This window comes from Psittacula echo (assembly GCF_963264785.1).
Source record: "Psittacula echo genome assembly, chromosome: Z".
NCBI classification, from domain to species: Eukaryota; Metazoa; Chordata; class Aves; order Psittaciformes; family Psittacidae; genus Psittacula; species Psittacula echo.
This window is the reverse complement of record NC_137742.1, coordinates 14024316-14043299: the sequence shown is the minus strand read 5'-3', so window position 1 is coordinate 14043299 and position 18984 is coordinate 14024316. Positions and strand designations below refer to the sequence as shown.

Genomic DNA, 18984 nt, shown 5'->3' with positions numbered 1-18984 from the left:
CATGGAGAGAATAAGTTATGGACCACTAAGAAGCCAATGAAAACTTTGTATTAAAATAACAGGAAAATTATTAAATCTTATTTGCCATCTCAAATTTTCTAGCATTTTACCATGAAAAGCCCAGCTACCATGATTTATATTTCATGTTTTACTAAAGATTTCCCTTACCACATCTGATCCCTAGTACTCTGGAAATATAACTTTTTTCTCTCACATTGGCTTATGGTTTAAGCTGTTCAATTCCTACTATGATTTCCCTATATGACAACAGAAAATGCTGTTCCTGTATTTCCTATGAGTTTCTGTCTTCCTAAATGAAATAAAATTCTGGTTTACTGAAAAAAAAAAAAAAATCTAAAATAATATTAATATCCTCATGTCACTTTTCATGAAGCTACATGACTTCAGAAATACATCTAACAGGTGTTCGAGGAGCAAAGAAGTTAAAAAATTTGAATTATTAATCAAGAGATAATGTTTGAAATGGAATTGAAGGATCAGAGACTACAACACTAATCACAATTTATAGAACTTTGGATTGTAGAACATACTAGAACAGTATTCAGGCAAATTTGGTATTAATTGCTGTAAGCCTGTAGAAGCACTGTCAGGTGATCTGCAGTGTCTGCCCAGTTCTCTTCCTTTGAGGTAAGTGTGAAGAAATGACTCTTTCAGAGCTAAACTACTTTCTATCTATTAATTATAGAATTGCTGATATGCTGTAGGGCAGTTTCTTTTCCTTTACTACCTCCTCTTGAAATACCCCATGTGGCTCAATTTCAAAGTGTTCTCAAAAACTTATAATAGTTCAAAAACTTCAAATTGGGTGTGACCTAATTCCTCCTCATGAAGTACTTAGGAGGAATGAGAAAGTCTCAGAGAGATGAAATCTGTCATAAGCACATTAAAAAGATATCAAATAACTTTGCTCAATGTGGTTTTAGATATTTGTCTCAATTTAACGCATTTGGTTTTATATAATAGAGCATGTAACTGGTTTTGAATATCTGATTGTATCGTAAGAAAAGGTGATTCATCAATTTAATTTCAGGGTGTAATGGCTTTATTATAACAGAGAAGTGCTATGATAGAGCAGCTACACAGATGGTGCTAAGAAAAAAATAGTGGTGTCTGCAAACAGTACTATGCAAATGGTAGTCCACAGCCACGTCCATCCCGCCCTGCTGCCGGAGCCTGCCCGTATTACAAGTCATTACCATAAAGTACAATGAAACAAGAACCTTAGCCCAAGGCCCCCACCTGATAAACACTAACACAGCAAATACCGGCTCTAAGTAAGGTACAACATGTTGAAACTGTGAGATCAAAACCAACAACTTGAAGAGCCAATAAATCAGCAATAAATAAATCAGCAATAAATCAGCAATAAATCCAAAACAATGAACGTTTATCACAAATACGATTAGACACACACTTGTCAGATCTGTCGTTATCTCAATGCTTCAAGCCCCACACTGGGTGCCAAAAAGAACTGTCATGGTTTAAACCCAGCCATGCAGCTCGTTCACTCACTCCTCCCCTTCCTCCCCCCCTTCCCGGAGGGATGGGGAGGAAAATCAAAAGAATGTAACTCCCACAGGTTGAGATAAGAACAGTCCAGTAACTAAGGTATAACACAAATCACTACTGCTGCTACCACCAATAATAATAATGATAAAGGAAATAACAAGGGAAGAGAATACAAAACCTCATGACCCGTTGACTGATACCTCGCCCCCACCCAGCAGTGAACTAGCCTTTCTGGGTAATTCCCAGTTTACATCCTGGGCATGACGTGCTGTGGTATGGAATACGTCTTTGGCTAGTTTGGGTCAGGTGTCCTGTCTCTGCTTCCTCCCAGCTTCCCCTCCTCCCTGGCAGAGCATGAGGCTCAGAAAGTCCTTGGTCAGACTAAACATTCTGACCAGCAACTAAAAACATTGATGTTATCAGTGCTGTTCCCATGCCAAAAGTCAAAAACACAGTGCTGCACCAGCTACTAAGGAGGAGAAAAAATGACTGCTACTGCTGAACCCAGGACATAGGTGAAACATAATGAAACAGTTTTTGTTATCTATAAACAAGCATATAACTCACAGTACTGATCTCTTTTTCTCATCCTTACAGATTAATTCTACTTGAATGGACTAACATCCTTTAACAAGGGATTAATTCAAACCTACTCTACTTCTGACACAATTTTTAAACCTAGAAGTAGCACAAATATACATGCAAGATGCACAGAAAAAGACTATATATGTGTATGCATAGCATAGCATAGCATAGCATAGCATAGCATAGCATAGCATAGCATAGCATCTGTTTTGCAATTACTAGACATGTTTTTTATTGAAGGTAATAATGTGAGGTCATTCACCTTCAAATTTCTCTCAGATTATTTCTATTTCATCTTCACCACTGCTGGAAGAACTATGAATGATTTCACTTCAGCTATCTTTTGATATAATCAATGCTTTTTCCTTGAAGCTGGAAATATATTCTGCTGGTGTGCTTTACATTGATTGGAAATTATAAAGTAGGAATTTGCATTTAGAACATGTAAAATTACGAAATCAGATACTTCTCTAAACAATTCTCATTCTCAACTCCTAGATTAAAAATTAAGATAGGGCATTCTTATTGTAGTCCTTACAAACATTTTTACAGGGGAAAAAAGTGGCTGAAGTTGTGAAGTATATTAGTCATATTTTGGCTGTAAGAGTATTTGCTATGGGAAGACTGATATGTGCAATAAATAATCACCAATGCAAAATGGACCTGCAGGAAAGGACTTCCTTCAGCAGAACAAGTCTGACAAAAATCTGTGAAAGGTCATGTTAAAACTATATCCACAAGCAAGTAAAAAGGAGCAACACACACAGGTATAGAGAGAAGGTACGACCCAAACTTCATAGGCTACAAAGGTCAAGCAGTCATTTGACAGAAGTAAGGCACTGATTTTTCACACATTTATGAAAAGAAAATCTGGGGTTTCAGAGTCAATGGACCTTGTCGAACTACTGAAGACTGAGATTACAATTAACCCCAGTGGTTATAATGCATTATGACTCAGCTAAATGCAATAAACAATCAGACAGAAGTTAGGATCAGTTAGACAGAAGTTGGACAGTCATCCCTCTGTCCAAATGTTGCCAAGGTAACAAGGTACTCCATTATTTCTCCATTGTCTTCAGTTTATAGAAGGATAAATGTAAACACCTACTGGTGATTCCACAGTGAACATAAAGAAAAGCCGCATTTTAACATTATAATACATTATGAAAAAAATCCAAATTTTACACTCATCAGCCATGCAAGGTATTCAGTTAAAGTGTCCATGTATGTCACAAGAAGACTATGAAATAAAAAAGAGAGTCTGCAAATCAAACTCAAGAGGAGTAATCAGGTCTTTGATTTGTCATCATTTGTCACCTTCCTGTTGTCTTCTATTTCTCTGCCAAGTAGCATTCCACAAATGAATAGCTTTCTGGGGGTCAAACTTTCTGGTATCTGGAGAGTTCATCTGAATTATCATAAGATCCGTCACACTTTCAGACCTTAGTTTAGAGTGTAAATGCATCATGCTGAGTTTCATTTGACTGAAGCCTCTCTCTGTTTCAGCTGAGCTTGCCGGCAGAGTTAGGATCAAATCTACCAACATCAGGATGTTGGGATACTTCTTTGAATAATCCAAGTTCACGGAATCCCATGTCAAGTTCTGGATGTTCTGAAATCTAAAAAGCATGGTAAAAAATATAATTAACTATCACTAAATATATTTCCATAATCCTTTTGAGTAAACAGACACAAATGTAGTTTTTTTTCTTACCTGTTATACAGTTCTGATTTCAACATGCCCCATTCAGTTTCTACTTCACCTGTTTCCACACTGGCAGCTTCTAGTATGGCTTCATAATGTTTAATCAAGACAGACACTTCCTTTTCACCAAATTCTGTAACAGAGGCAAAACAAAAATGTTTTTATGCTTTTAAGAAGTTTAGAAGGCACTTCAAATAGCCACTCTCACAGTTCTACACCTTGTTTCATTTTGCTAGGCCACAGTTTAAAACTTCCAATAGTAGTTGCTCTCAGAACATCTTGACTTGCATCGCAAAAACAATCATGTAGCCTCTTCACCAAACCACATAGTACTTTAGTTCGTACTGCTGAAATATTTCCATTTCCAATAAGCTGATAACCATGAAAGTGCTGAATAATCTCCATTAGGCGTTCCTTTGGACCAGCTCTGAAAGATATAGAATACAAACCAATATGTAATACTTTTTCATTATATTCTAAGAGATCATGGTTCAGTTAGAAATGCCAGACCTTGTTTGATACAGGTGGAGTGTTTCCAATGTTAACTGTATGGTTGCAAATATATCTGCAATGGAGGAGTTGTGATCCAGCATAACACATGACAGAATGTTGAGGACATTGATGACATCCAACAAGAAGTGAGAAAACTTGACTATCTCCATTTTCAGAAGGAGGTGCAAAAAACCTTTGGCTTTCTGCTGGTTTGAGGCTGTTGAATCTCTTTCAATCTGGAAATCAATATAGAAAAAGAAAATATCAGGTATGTTGACCAAAATTAGCTATAGCAATTAATTTTTCCTTACGTTACATCCAAATATTAAATTATTTACCTTATTCAGATGTAGAACAATTGCAGGATAACCTTTAAGGAGAATTTGTAGAGCTGTTTGTAGACGAGGAAGCCACTGGGAGCCTCCAATGCGAGACGGAATAGCTGGGCGTAACTTGATGGCTTCATATGTGGCTTTCAGATTATTCTTATTTAGTGGTGAGTTATGATAAAAGTAATACATATTTCTCAAGAGGCTGATTAAGATGTTATACAGCTGCACATTTTTCAGAACTTCTTTGTAAGCCAGACTTAGGTGGTGAGCAAAACAACTCAGAGACAGTACACAAGGCTGAATTTCCCTCAGAAGTTTAGCTACCCCACTGTTTTCTCCTACCATGACATCTGTCCCATCACTTCCAAACCCAACTAATTTTCTTGACCAGTCTTTGCTTGCCAGGCTGAGCTGAAGATTTATTTGTAATGTTTGCTCAATTGCATTTTTTATAGTTGAAGCATTAGTTTTGTGAACAGGTTGTACCCCAACAATCTGGCAATGGACTTTTCCCTCATTTGCAAAGCGCACATAGACAACTGCAGCCGGTTTGAGTATACTGTCTGTGACTCCATCAGTAATAAGAGAAAAAAATTTACATTTCTCCAGTTTCTCTTTCAAAGCTCTTCTTTCCACTTCAGCAATAAAATGTATAAACATTCTTGCTGACTTGTCATTTCTAAATACAGAATCAATATCCACTCGTTTCATATCATCTAGTTTGCACGTCCAGTCAAGGTCTGTAAAGGGACGACCAGATTTAGCGATAGCATGGCATGTTCTAAAAATATTTTCTACTCTACCTAATGTTATGGAGTTCATGCTCTTCAACATCTGCTCAGCAGAAGCTGTATGGCGTGAAGCAGTACTGGCAGCTTCCACGCAGGTAGCCCAGGCATGAGCTTCACTACTCTGGTGTGTATTTATAAATTCAAGCTTGAAATCATCAGTGCCAGAACAAAAATTATGACTGTTTTCTCCCAAATCTACATTATGCTTACGACATGGTGCACAGAACATTATTCCCCTTTCACCATCATATTTTAACCAGGAGTATTTTGTTAGCCACATTTTTGGAAATTGGCGATTCCTCTTTGTTCTCTGATGTTCCAAATCTTTCTTTTCTTTCCCTCTGTCACCAACTTCTCTCTTGCTAGAAGAATTACTCTTTCTTTTGAATTGCTTCAGTGCTTTTATGGCTATAATTCAAAAAGAAACAACTAAATATAAAATAGGTTTTATTTAATAAATTATCAATTTTTTTTCTTCTTTTGCTTTCTTTTTTCATCTACATTTATTCTGTTAATTTGGGACTAGACTGTGACGTGCAATAAATAGCAAGAGAAAAGGGAAATCTGAGATCTACTCTTAAATCACTTGGAGGTTACCTAGGACCCTTGTAAGAAATGGTCAGTTTTGATTCCAGTTTCCTTTTGACTACCAGAAGTTTGTCACAGTATGCAACCAGTAAAGTGCAGCAGCATCAATACCATTTTAGAAACAGAGGAAAACAGTGTGACAGGGTAGAAAATTCAGAATGGTCTTTCAGGCAGGATGTCTCCAGAACATATGACTGAAGTCACAAACCTATTACAATGCCCACAACACCTGACATTAACAGAAAAGTTAACTTGGAGCAAGTCCATAAATACATAATCATATACGTGTCACAAAATGCATTAAGATGTTCCATGGCATATGTAGCTGACCGGCTTTTCTTAATATATATATATTAAGAAGATTTTACCATTTTATCTCCTTTTCATCAAAATGTACAAAGACATTTAAACATTCCTACTCCCCTCAATTTTCACTGAGAAAAATAAATCTATAGCAATTCCTGACTTGAAGTTTGGATGATGATATATATATACATCCACAGAATTATTTTATATAAATATATCTACAGAATTATTATATATATATCTCCACAGAATGATTTTATCAATGCTTTGAGAAGCTTCACATTTTGTTCTTAAAATTTGAAACATTCTCAAAGTATTGAGATTGTGCTCAGCATTAATTTCACAAATTGTTCTCAAGATGGTCATTCTTCTATTTTGTAGAAGTAAATGCCATAAGCTGACTTTTTTGAAAATTCTATCTCTAGAGCTAGTGAATTTTCTGGTTTTGAATGTAATTTGATGGTTCCTTTTGTATGCTGTTGCCACAAGGTATACTTTGCAAAGAAAGTAGTCAAATAATTAAGACAAATTCCATGCAGGACTAAGGCAATACAACAAGAAATCTATTGATAGGGAAATAGCAGAAGAAAAGCACTGAGCAAATGACCTAAAAACAATCTGACTCATACCCCTCCTTATTGTAATGTATATGTGAAGAGACAAAATTAATAGTTACATTCGGCTAATCATCGAAAGAAATGTCATTTCTGATGCATTAAAAGGTCTTAAGAAAGAGAGTCTTTATACCACACTCTTTTCTATTTTACAAAAGGGGTAAATTTTCAGATATGCATTAGACAATGTGAGAACTTGTCTAATTTGTTCCCCTTGACATAAAAATGACAGTTTGCCTGCCTCATTCTATTCTGAACATCCTGAAAAGCCATTATTAAAAAACGTTAGGAATAAGCAGTTTAAATAAATTTCCATTATGAGAGATTCTTCTAAACAACTTTAAATTTGAGGTAGCAGCTGTGATTCACATGGACAGCAGAAACAACTAGACTACAGAAGCTTTTCCTGACACATGCCCAAGTACCATACCCAGGACCAAAAAGAGAGAAGGAGAAGCATTCTTAACATATGGTAAAGATTAAAACCGTCTCTAATATCAGGCAGACAGAAAACTGCAAGAAAAGGTGAAAAAGGGTGGGTGGGGGGCAAGATTAATGGATCTGCAACTGCAGAAGTCAGAGGATGAAAGGGGAAAAAAAAAAATCTCTGTAACACCTCTGTAGTGATAACTGCTTCTTGAGGTATATGGGCACCTGTAGAAATTTGCTGTTGATTAGAAAAATGGGGATTGGAGCAGATTCCGTGAGGCACTGTCGGGGATGAGATTCCCTGTAAAATGGATCTCCAATGATACCACCTTTTTCAAGTTTTGAATTTTTCATTTCAAAACAGAAGGATTTAAACCTTACAAAAAGATGTTTGGGACATTGTGTGTAAAAATGTATAAAATAAGTGATCAGTTGTATGCACCTTTGGAAAGACAGCATATCTTACAGTGTGTGAAAACAGTAAATACATAGCTAAGAGTCATGAATCATCAGATCATCTCTTTAACCCATGTAAACCATGATTATACTCATTACAAATCCTCTCTCAAGTATACTTTTACCATGCTTACCTAAGTAATTAAGGTTATGCAGTTGTGTTGCCTGTGCATCTCTACATCAATTTGTCTGTCTGCCAGTTCTCCCTCACTGATAATTTTAGAATGGCAAATTTGAACAAAGTTTGTCAGTAGGCTAGAGTTACAAAGGTCTTATAAATTGCTTTCAGATCTGCTCCAAGATACAGGAGAAAGACCCTTATAACACTCATGCTGAGGAAAAAACAGGGAGATGTCCAGCTTTTATCCACTCTATGGTCATCATGCATAAATCAGCCTAATCTCAGCTCCAGACCACACACAGCATCCAGTGAACCCTAGCTATGCAGGCGAAACACAGAGGTAAGATTACATGGATTTTTTTTTATTTGGTTTGGTGTTTGGGTTTGGTTTTGTTTTGTTTTGTTTCGAGGGGAGGAGGGATGCATTTTTTGTTTTGTTTTGTTTTTTTAAATGAGACTAACAAACATGGAAAGAAACAGGAGATGGACTAGTAGGAGCAAAAGGTGTGACTTGTTGCAATGGCAACAATTCTGTGAAAGAACACAGAATACAAAAGGAAGCTAGCCTGCACTACTTGTGAAGAGACCTCTTTTCCACATAAAAGTTTGTCATCAGTGAAATCAAAAGGAAAACTAATGTAGAAAAAGCTACACAAAGTAGAATTTGTTTTCTTTTTTTTTTTTTTTAAAAGTATCATTCGGTGATACACAAGGTGACATAGACAAGCACTTATGTTTACATAAGCAGCGCAGAAACATAATAAATAAATACAAAAAAAAAAAAACAAAATGCCTTAATGAAGAAATTAAGATTGTGAACACTACTGAAACTGAAAACAGAAAACTTAACATTCAAAAAAGAGCATTTAAGAATGACAGCAGCATAAGCATACACTAGACATATACCCTGTGAGCCAGAATTGTGACATCCAAAGGGACACAAGGATAAAAAAGCAATCAACATGCTTCAGTTATAAGGCACAGACATACAAAAGACACTATTTCTTAATGATAAACCAGCCAGCAGGCACTGTATGAAAAAATTTCCTTAAACCAAGGAACTGGAATAAAGATTCAGATTATAAATTTGCACAGATGACAGATGGGCAGAGAAGAGATTCAGAGCAGCCCTGCGGAGAAGGACTTGGGGGTGCTGGTCGATCAGAAACATGATCCAGCTTCAGTGTGTGCTCACAGCTCAGAAAGCCAACTGTATCCTGGGCTGCACCAAAAGTTGGTGAGGCACTGGAATGGGTTGCCCAGGGAAGTTGTGAATGCTCCATCCCTGGCGGTGTTCAATACCAGGTTGGACAGAGCCTTGGGTGACATGGTTTAGTGGGAGGTGTCCCTGCTCACGGTAGGGGGTTGGAACTTGATGATCTTCAGCTCCTTTCCAACCCTTACTATTCTATGTTTCTAAGATTCTATGACAAAATTTTACCATTTTATCTCCTTTTCATCAAAATTTACAAAGACATTCCTACTCCCCTCAATTTTCACTGAGAAAAATAAATCCATAGCAATTCCTGACTTGAAGTTTGGATGATGATCTAGGCAAGTTATGCACCTTGTAGCAACGCTGTAAGGGATGAATGAGTGAAAGAAACCATGAGGTTGAATTATATTAATCTAATTTTAGTAGTTTAAGACCTATTAATATGAGATACTTCTGTCTGATACTTGAGTCTCAAAAATAGGATTCATTCCCTCCAAGATGCTGAAACACTCATCATTGCCTACAAGTGACTGTCACTTTATTTATCCACCAATGATTACTGATTCTGCTATATCACCAATATTTACTAATTAGCAAGAATTGTGATTTTAAATTTAGAATTACATAGAATGAGGTATGGTCGCTTCTGCACAGATGCAATGAGGGGAAAGGAGAGTTCCTCCATCATGCTGATGGAAATCTTAATACTCAGATATATATAAATTCAAATGCACAAAAACATATACAAACATGTGAAATATGTTTCATAAAAGCAATTGGATACATAGATTTTTAAACACTATAGGCAAATAGAGATTTCTGAAATTAAATAACATACATGATTTAGTAAGAGATATAATAGGAGGTGTAAATAAAACTAAATCAGTAGAATTACCAAATTTTCCATTATCTGTGGGAAGAGGTATTGTATCTATTCTGGATCTCTGATTAAAGGCTTTCTATCCCCACAACTGAGGCATTTTCTACCTATATTGTTTGTCTAGCAAAAGACACTTCTTCTGTCCACAAACTTAACCTTTGTTATTTTCAAGTTTTGAAAGCACATTATAAAGAAATATAGTCTTAGAAAAGTGAAGTTAGAGATGATAAACTTATTTCTATGCTTATATATGGACTTCACTCTATTCACATCAAAGTCAGATCATGAGAATTAGTACTATAAGGTCTTGAATTCTTTCTATAAAAATGCCTGTGAAGAGAAAGCATAATCTATAGACATTATTCAAGGTCAGCATATATTTCTGACTATTCCACTCCACAAAATATTTTACTAAAAGGTAGTATTTCAGCTGAACTAGACGAATTCTTTAATAGCTTATCTAGCATATTCCAAATCTAGCAACCCAGAAAAATTTAGTTAACAAGTCTACGATGTGAAAATAACAACATAATTTGGTCATAGGCTGTCCTCTATGTTTTACTTAAAACATTTTTTGTATATTTGATATTGAAGGTTTTTAACCCTAATTGGAGTTTATTTCTATTGAATAATCAGTTCTGCAACTCAAACTGGAATGGTTCATGAAGATGATGACTGTAAAATAATGAATAAAATTTAAAATTCTCCTGTGTGATTGAGTCACAAGATGGAGAAGAAAGGTCTGGGATAGAATCTTGATCTGTTTACTAATGCAAACCATTACCAAAACCGTATTCTCTCCAGCAACTTTAGAAGAAAAATAGGTCATTCCAAATAAGTGCTAATTGTATTGATAATATATGTCATGATAGCAAAAATAGTGTTAAAGGGAATCAAAGAGGATGAAATCTAATGGATGGTTAGTTTAATCTTGTTGATAAGAACAGAATATATCCAAAGACACTGTAGAAAAGAAGTAAAAAAAGTGTTAGTAGCTTCTTTTTAGACCTGCCACAGTTCTTCCTATAAAAAAGCAGCATGTTCCTGAGCCAATATTTTAAAGCACTGTTAACAAATTTATCAAAGGAATTAGTGAAATTAACAAAAACTGCATTTGGGAATGAAAATACTCCCAAATACTGAGTTTAGGAAATGGCACTTGGAATAAAAAAAGAATAATTAAAATATTTCCTTATCAAATGAAAGACTGTGTCAGTACGTAGTAAGGTCCAGCACAGGCTGTATTTTTTGTCCATCGGTGCTTAGAATGGTGAGTAATGTGATGTGCTTCCATGAAGAACCGAGAGTGCAGGATATAATAAAGTTGTCTGTGATGAACCAGCAGCTCTTTAATACTTTAAATTCCTAGGAAACACAAAACTGCTTACAATTTCTGTAAGATATCTTTGGTAAATACCATACAATTTGTAAGTATATTAACACTACCACTTTTTACTTTAATTTTGGCAAATTTTTAAACACATCATGAAAACACATCCTTTTGACATTTACATGTGAGAAAACTGTTCACATGTTTATTTCTTCCAACATATTTTCTCCTTTGTTACTCTTTTATTTCTTGGATTGCTAGATAAAATTCTTCTTTATGGAATCTCCATAATGTCATAGAAAGTAAGCCTAATATTCCATTTTCATGGAATTCCTTAGGAATTTTGCTATTTACATAGCACAGAAGATAGGTAGATTTATTCTGTTCAGATTTGCCCTATACTCTATGCCTTACATGCTCATTTGTGTGGATTTCTGATATGAATGCTCAGAGGACTTCTCAAGTGAGTAAGAATTAGAAGACTAAGATGTTTGGCAGCACATCTAGATCCCTTTAGAGGTTTTCCAAGACAGAGGTACAGTTTTGTCTCCTCTAGAACTCCTGTCCACAGTTTCACTGCCAGTGTGCCCAGTACTTTATTGGTTTTCCTTCTGTTGTTCAGTAAGAGACTAACTACTAAGGATGTGTACATTTTCTGTTGAGCATTCTCGTCAACAAGAGGAGACAGAAGGATGCGAAATTTTTTTTTGACGTTTTAGGATAGAAAACCACTCTTGCTGCACAGTCTCTATAATGAAAGGGAGTAGTTGCCTTAGGAAATCTGGGATTTAATTTACGTGGTCTTAAAGTGTGTGAGAGAATGGAAGGAAGCATTTTAAAGGTAACTCGTGTAGCCTGTACTTCCCTTCCTAACTCAGCATGTTCTTTGGCACCTATTTTAAACAATAATTTCTTACCATTGACCCAGAGAACGAGAACATGCAACAGCATTCTTCTACTGCCTGGTGACTATTAAGTCAAGATATTTACCTTTCTGGACAGCCGTGCAAGTCATCTTGGGTCACTTTAGAGAATATAGTATTATCAAAAGGACAATATTATATAAAAATAAAGATTTCATTTGATTTCTTGCCAATTATTACAAAAGTACAAGGCAAAGAGTGATTCTGTCTTTAATATGTGAAGAACACTAGTGTTTGTATTAGACAAATTTTTTTTTTTAGTTTTAAATATCTTGATGAATAAATGACTTAAAAGCAAAAGAAAACCTTTTAAGTGGCATGACAGTCAAACTGGTATCTGCGTTTCACCTCTAATGATTACAAATGTATAGATTTTTAGTTTCACATGGCATTATATATGCATTACTATCTATAGATAAGATGGCATGCATCTCCAAAGGAAAATCATGCTCAAAATGTAATTGGAATTGCTGCATAAATATACATGAAAATAATTTCTAAATAAAGAATTAAATTCAACTTCATTGTGCCTTTGTGGCCACATTAAACTGGATGAGTTGGATTCAAAAGTACAAATTTACACGTTGTATTTCACAATCTTGGTGGCAATCATACTAAAATTATAATTACAATATGAAAACTGATTGAAATTAAACCCTCTGCAAACAGGTTTAACAACTTTCCATCTCAGTTTAAAACTGCCTTATCTAAATTATTTTGTAGCATTTATACAGTAGATGTAAGTTTTGCAAGAAAATATCTTCAAGCATCCTAAGACCAAGGTTCCCAGAATTAGAGGGTAAGCACACAGATACACATACAAAGGGAAAAAAATACGTATCTGAGTTAACACTTGCAAATCACCCAAACCAACTGGCACACATTGACTTGAAGAATACAATTGTTAATAGTTATACTAGACCCTATTTAACAGTTCCATGAAAATACTGATTTCTTTAAAAATGTCTTTTAAAATAATACAGTTTCAGTACTCACTGACCTATGAATTCTTCAGTTAAAGACTGGCATGTCTAAGCAAAGTAAGACTGATACATACCACTCCTAAAAACATATTACAGAGGCACTAGTTTGAGGAAAATAAGGTATTTGGTCTTGAGGATATAAAGCCTATAGCAAAGACATTAAAAGCTTTCAAGTAGTCTAGTATTTAACATTTTCAATATTTTGCACTACAACTTTACTTTTATACGTAGCAGAATCTTTAACAATATTGGTAAGTAATGTTTAGTAGCTCCCAGTAATTATTTTAAATTTTAAGTAGAAAACTAACAATTGTTCAGAAATGAAAAGGAAAATCTTTTCTTACCTTTAGGTGCCACTTGTAGAAAGTGCTTATGAAGTGTAGTAAGTTGTGACACAGTCAGAGTACTACTTCCAGAGTTCTCCATATGTGGAATGTGTGGTGAAGGATCAGGGTCAGGAAAAACTTCTACATCATTGCTGATGAAGAAATCTGTTTCTTCTAAAATAATTTCAAACTGAATTTTGCTAGAACTCTCAATATGATGTCTTGCAACCTCAACCAGCTTTTCAACACTGTGAAAGTGCAAATGTAGAAAACAGTGAGTACTTTTAATAGACAATGCTACATAGGTTCAAATTTTACTGTGTTTACACTTCAAAAGCTTTCCTGAAGTAAGAATTACAAATTCTCTCTGTGAATTCAGTACTCAGCAAAATCATTATGAAGTATAGTTCTCCCCTGGCAGCAAGAAATCTTTCAACTGTAGTAAGAAATTTATATAAAGGGAGAAATAACCCATAGAAGAAACCTGATTGAAAAATATGAAAGGATGAGACTCTCTTTATTCCATAAATTTTAGAGGGGCTGAGCACATACGTTGCATCTGTAATCAGCCTTTGTCTTATTTCAATGTCTTATCTTCTGCTCTGCCTCTAAATCCTAGACGTACAAAGCACTTTCTAAAGTAGCTTTGTGGAGAAGCATATGACCTCCTGTTTCAAGTGCAATGAGGACAATTTATATATGGAAAGATGTCAGCTTTCTATAATGTTTAACTAGACATAGGTTTGGCCTGGGGTGTCAGGTCAAAGGACACGCTGTTCTGTAAATATTGTGTCTTTCGTAGTGGTTGTTGTCAAGAGAGCAAATAAAACTGTCCGGATGGCAGAGGCGCACCTTCTTTGAGCTACTGACTGTTAGAGCCTTCACATCCCACATTTCATGTCTCTTGTCTTTGGCTTGCCCTGACATGGATCAACTAGCACTGTCCCAGGTATGCTTCAAAAGTTATTACAGGCAAGAAAGATTTTCCAAAATGCAAAATGACCTCTTTCTTTTGGAGAATAAAATCTTTTAATTATATGGATAGGTTGTTCTATGCCAGATGGCCTAAATATGGTAGTCACAAGCACATTTTATTTACTTTTTTTTTTAATGGACCTTGAAATAATTTTGAGAAATATTATACATGGTGATTATAACAGTAAGTGGAATTTTCAAGTGTATGTAAAGCACAGGAAAGAAGATAACACCACAATCTGAAGTGGTGAAGAAATGTCACTGAAATGATACAGTGGCTTCTACTAAATGAAATAACTGGTTGTTTGCTGATGCTCATAAATCTGTTAGATCTGTAGACTACAAAACCAGCAGAACTGATAATTAACTCTACTGCTGCCAGCAGAACCTTCTTATTATTCAATAAATGAATTATTACCATTCAGGTATTTAAGATAAAATTAATTTTCAGTTCATTAAATTAAATCATTATTTTACACATTTTTTTCCAGGTTTATATAAACAACTATCTTTACTAGCTAGTTTGAAAAAAAAGGTTCCTGTTTAAAATTAGCTATACATTACCTGGACATTTCTGCCAAGAACCTGGATCCAAGCCACTCTTCCATATCATTATAAGCCTCTTCAGCTTTCATTGTTAGCTCTTCAACAAATGCTAAAGCTTTTTCTTTTATAAGTTCTAGTCGAAATTTTATGGCTGCCTCTGTTCAAACAGGAATGTCAAAATAATTATTATCTATAAAATTTGACAAAAATTCTCAGTATTAAGCACCTACAGTTTAACATGTTGACCTGTCTTTGGGCAGTAAGCTATTTATTTAATTAATCATATTATTAAATTATTTTTCAGATCATCCACACTGCATGATGTATTTTACAAAAGCGTGTCTTCTGTAAGTATCAGAATTCACAAAATAACAAATACCTTAATGAAACTAATATAGAGGTGCAGAGGATGATTAAATAGCAGTGACATTGAACTAAATTAACCCTAAACAGCAACAGACTCAGAAGATTAACGATGCATGCCTGAGTAAACTGTTACGTATAAATTTTAAAGAAAACACACCTAAATCATTCTGTATGGTAGTCACAATAAAAGTTTGCTTTCCTGTTCCAAACTTCCAGCCCTTTGAAATTAACAAAACCTTGGTTTTGTTCCAAGCTTCCCACATATAACTATCCTATACTTAAAACTCAGGTTAGAAATGAGTTTGGTTAGTGAGCACTAAGAAAATACTTCACCTCTACCAAAGTTATGCATAGAGCATTTTACATGTAATTTTTAAAACCATTAAGAATTTCATTATTTTTAGTTTTCAGAATAGGAAGAACTGAGGAAAAAGAAAAAAAAAAAAAAAAAAAAAGCTGTCTCTAAGAGGCTAATACTTAAAAAGGAGGAGATAAAAGGACAATAAATGTGAACAAGTCAGCAACATCCAAAGTGAGAAGGATGCCAACTGGATGGAAAGGCAGCTGAGTTACTGTATTGAGTGAACATGGAACAGGCACTGGAAGACATTCAAAGCCTCACAAAAGAAGAGTAAGAAAAGAATATGAGTAGCTAGAGATAATTTTCAATCCTGAAAGAAAATTCAGATTCAACATGAGGCTTCTTCGTATTTAACTTTCTACACTTCAGAATCTTTTAAAGAATTAATGTTATATAGTAATAGGGACAGTAAGTTCAAAGTTCTAGACTGTAAAATTATTTATATTATGATCCTTATTCTATACGCTGCCAAGTTTTCAAAATACTTAGGTTTGGGGCTGAAACTTTCTCTAGGCAACCAGTGTAGAAAGATGGACCCTGAAAAATATAAGGCATGTCCTTTTAATGCTATTTTTCAGTTCACAGCAGAATGCAATTGTATACACTTTCAGTTTTGAGCAAGAAATAGTAGTAGTAGTAGTAGTTCAAAATCTTAAATATAGAATGGATTTGAGTCTCAAATAGGGTTGTTTTATTTGATGGCAAAAAGTAAAGCTTCTAAGCAACCAGAAGATGCTCTGTGCCTGTCTAGTCACTTTTCGTTAATACAAGGCTGCCTTATTTGTGACTTCTCTGCATCTTCTTTGAGTAGCTGTTATCAGTATGGTACAAAGGTAAGTGTACAGCAATTTTTGTCTTCCTGCATCTTCAGAAGCAGGTATTGCACGCTCATAAAGCTGCTCTTTTAACAGTAACAGAGTGAAAGGAATATGAAATCAACATTAAAAACTTAGCAACTGTCCAAAACTAGTGACTTGCTAGTCTCTATGTATCTGGATAACCAAAAGCTCAAGAATCCTGTTATCATAGTTGTAAATGAAACTATGATCCTCAAATGTACCAGCTATGTGTCTGTGCAGTTATGATTTATCACAACATATTTAGTCTTCCTTCAGTTCTTATCTTGGTTTTTTTGTTAAGTACAAGATGAAAATGAAGCAAACTCAAGAAAATAAAATGTGTCAATGACTCACTAGGATTTATCTTCATACTAATAAGATCCTCAAAGTTACTACCATTACTTTCCTCAGTATCCTAAAATCTTAGATTATTTATTCCTAAAATGCTTTTGGATTAAACCGTGTTGAAAGTGGTAGGTGTACAAGCATTTGGTGTGGTGTGGACCTAAAGAAGCCTTATGAATATGTGTTTTGTTTATTATCTGAAGTTTGTCCTCTAATTTTCATAGTAAGTGCTATGCAAAACTTAGCCTGCCGTGAGGGTGAATACATGATGAGGGGCTTGCCAACTCTTGACAAACAGAATATCTAACAGTTTGGTTTTATCTTCTCTTTAGTGAGAAAGAGGTCTCTTTGTTCAAGTCTAAATACGTGTTAAAAATCAACCCGTTTTCAGTCTGAGACTTCTCTATTTCAGATATCTACTTTTTGCTGAAATTGACCAGTTCGATTGGAAGTTATTCAGTAAGATGGACAAAGAGATAGAAGGACTGAATAGTAGATAGTTTTTTGAAGGGACTGTTTGGAAAGGAGTTTGGAAGAATAAACAGAAGTTGAGTCTTGTTGCTTGAATCCCATGAGGCTTGAGGAAGAGGCAATCAGAGAGAAGACCATTAATAAATATATAATTACCATCAAATTCTGTCCCAGATCAAAACATTTCAAATATCAAATTCAACTCAGTTGAATAGTGAAGAATGGCTAGCCACTGATGTGAAACTTACTCTCTCATGAGGAATACTTGCTTAATCATGGAAAATTAAATTAAATTAAATTAAATGAAGCAAAAGACAACAAAAAGAAGAATGAGAAACACATTTCTATTTTAAATATATTTAACACAAAATCATTGATGTCTATCATCCTAGAAAGAAAGAAAAATCATGATTTCTTCAGGCACTCCTTTCTTTCCCCTTTTTTTCTACTTGTCTATCCATTTTGCCTAGAGTTTCCAGCTAGTTTTGACTATGACACTACCTATTTTAGGAATAACAATCAATCCCCAATCTAAGTAACCAAACAGTAACATACCCTCATGTTTCAAGGCACTGAAATATTCTTGCTTTATTTTAAGTGCCAGTTCTTGTTTCTTTAACTCTTCTGGGTTTATAGGAACTGTACTGTCTTCACCCATAGATGCAGAGAAAGATAGCCCTGCAGGAAAACAGACCTCCACAGTCTTTGGACTTCGGTAATAAGCTTGTGTATCCAAACATAGACACTTATGAGACAGCATATTGTTTTAAACGTAAAATGGCACTTTCCAACTTACTTGATGTGACCATTTATGAGAATACAAAAGCAATTACTCAGGTCTCTTATGTCAAAAAAGCATATTTAGATTTCTTCATATTCAAAACATATTCAATTTCTTCAATTCAAATAACTGATATTTGCAAGACATGCTGAGATTAATACTACATAAAATTACTTCAGCACATACAACTGCATTAAAATTGGTTAAACTACATCCTAAAATGTATTTTTAAATAGAAAATCATGAATGAGCAGGTGTGCCTCTGTTGTGATCCTAGATGGTCAGAATGTCCTCTTTGATCATAAAATCTACCGATTTATCACAACCAGCACATACATAAACCTCTTTTGATTGACAGCTGCTCCTTCTGGAGCAAATTCATGTTTAGCAAACTGCACTAAAAATACTATGGTAGTAAATGTCATTGGCTGCATCAAAGCAGTGAAACTAATAATAATGCTATTTAAAAAAATCATGTCAGGGGAAAAAAAAAAAAGGTATGTTATTTCATGCTTTTTCTAAACCATTCTGTTATCTGCTTTTGCAGCTTGTTTTAACTTACACATCTATGAACAGATATTGTAAAGGTATTTTATCAACTTTCAAAGATTGCATGAAATTCTGCAGTCACAACACTTTGACTGTTAACTCAAAAATATTCAAATATTTGTAACTGCTTTGTCCTAGAAGAAG

The 18984-nt window shown here is 34.8% G+C and overlaps 1 protein-coding gene across 1 annotated transcript in view; it reads right to left on the bottom strand.

Annotated features, from left to right (window-relative positions):
* Positions 1-3421: 3421 nt before the first annotated feature.
* Positions 3422-18984, bottom strand: part of SPEF2 (sperm flagellar 2) — a gene marked incomplete at both ends in the record, with an annotated part of 63478 nt that continues 47915 nt past the window's right edge. The window contains 8 exons of the mRNA XM_080638263.1: positions 3422-3734; positions 3830-3953; positions 4039-4247; positions 4331-4548; positions 4651-5843; positions 13626-13855; positions 15147-15285; positions 18066-18233. Coding sequence (XP_080494389.1) covers positions 3422-3734; positions 3830-3953; positions 4039-4247; positions 4331-4548; positions 4651-5843; positions 13626-13855; positions 15147-15285; positions 18066-18233 — 2594 coding nt within the window. The remainder of the gene's footprint in view (positions 3735-3829; positions 3954-4038; positions 4248-4330; positions 4549-4650; positions 5844-13625; positions 13856-15146; positions 15286-18065; positions 18234-18984) is intronic.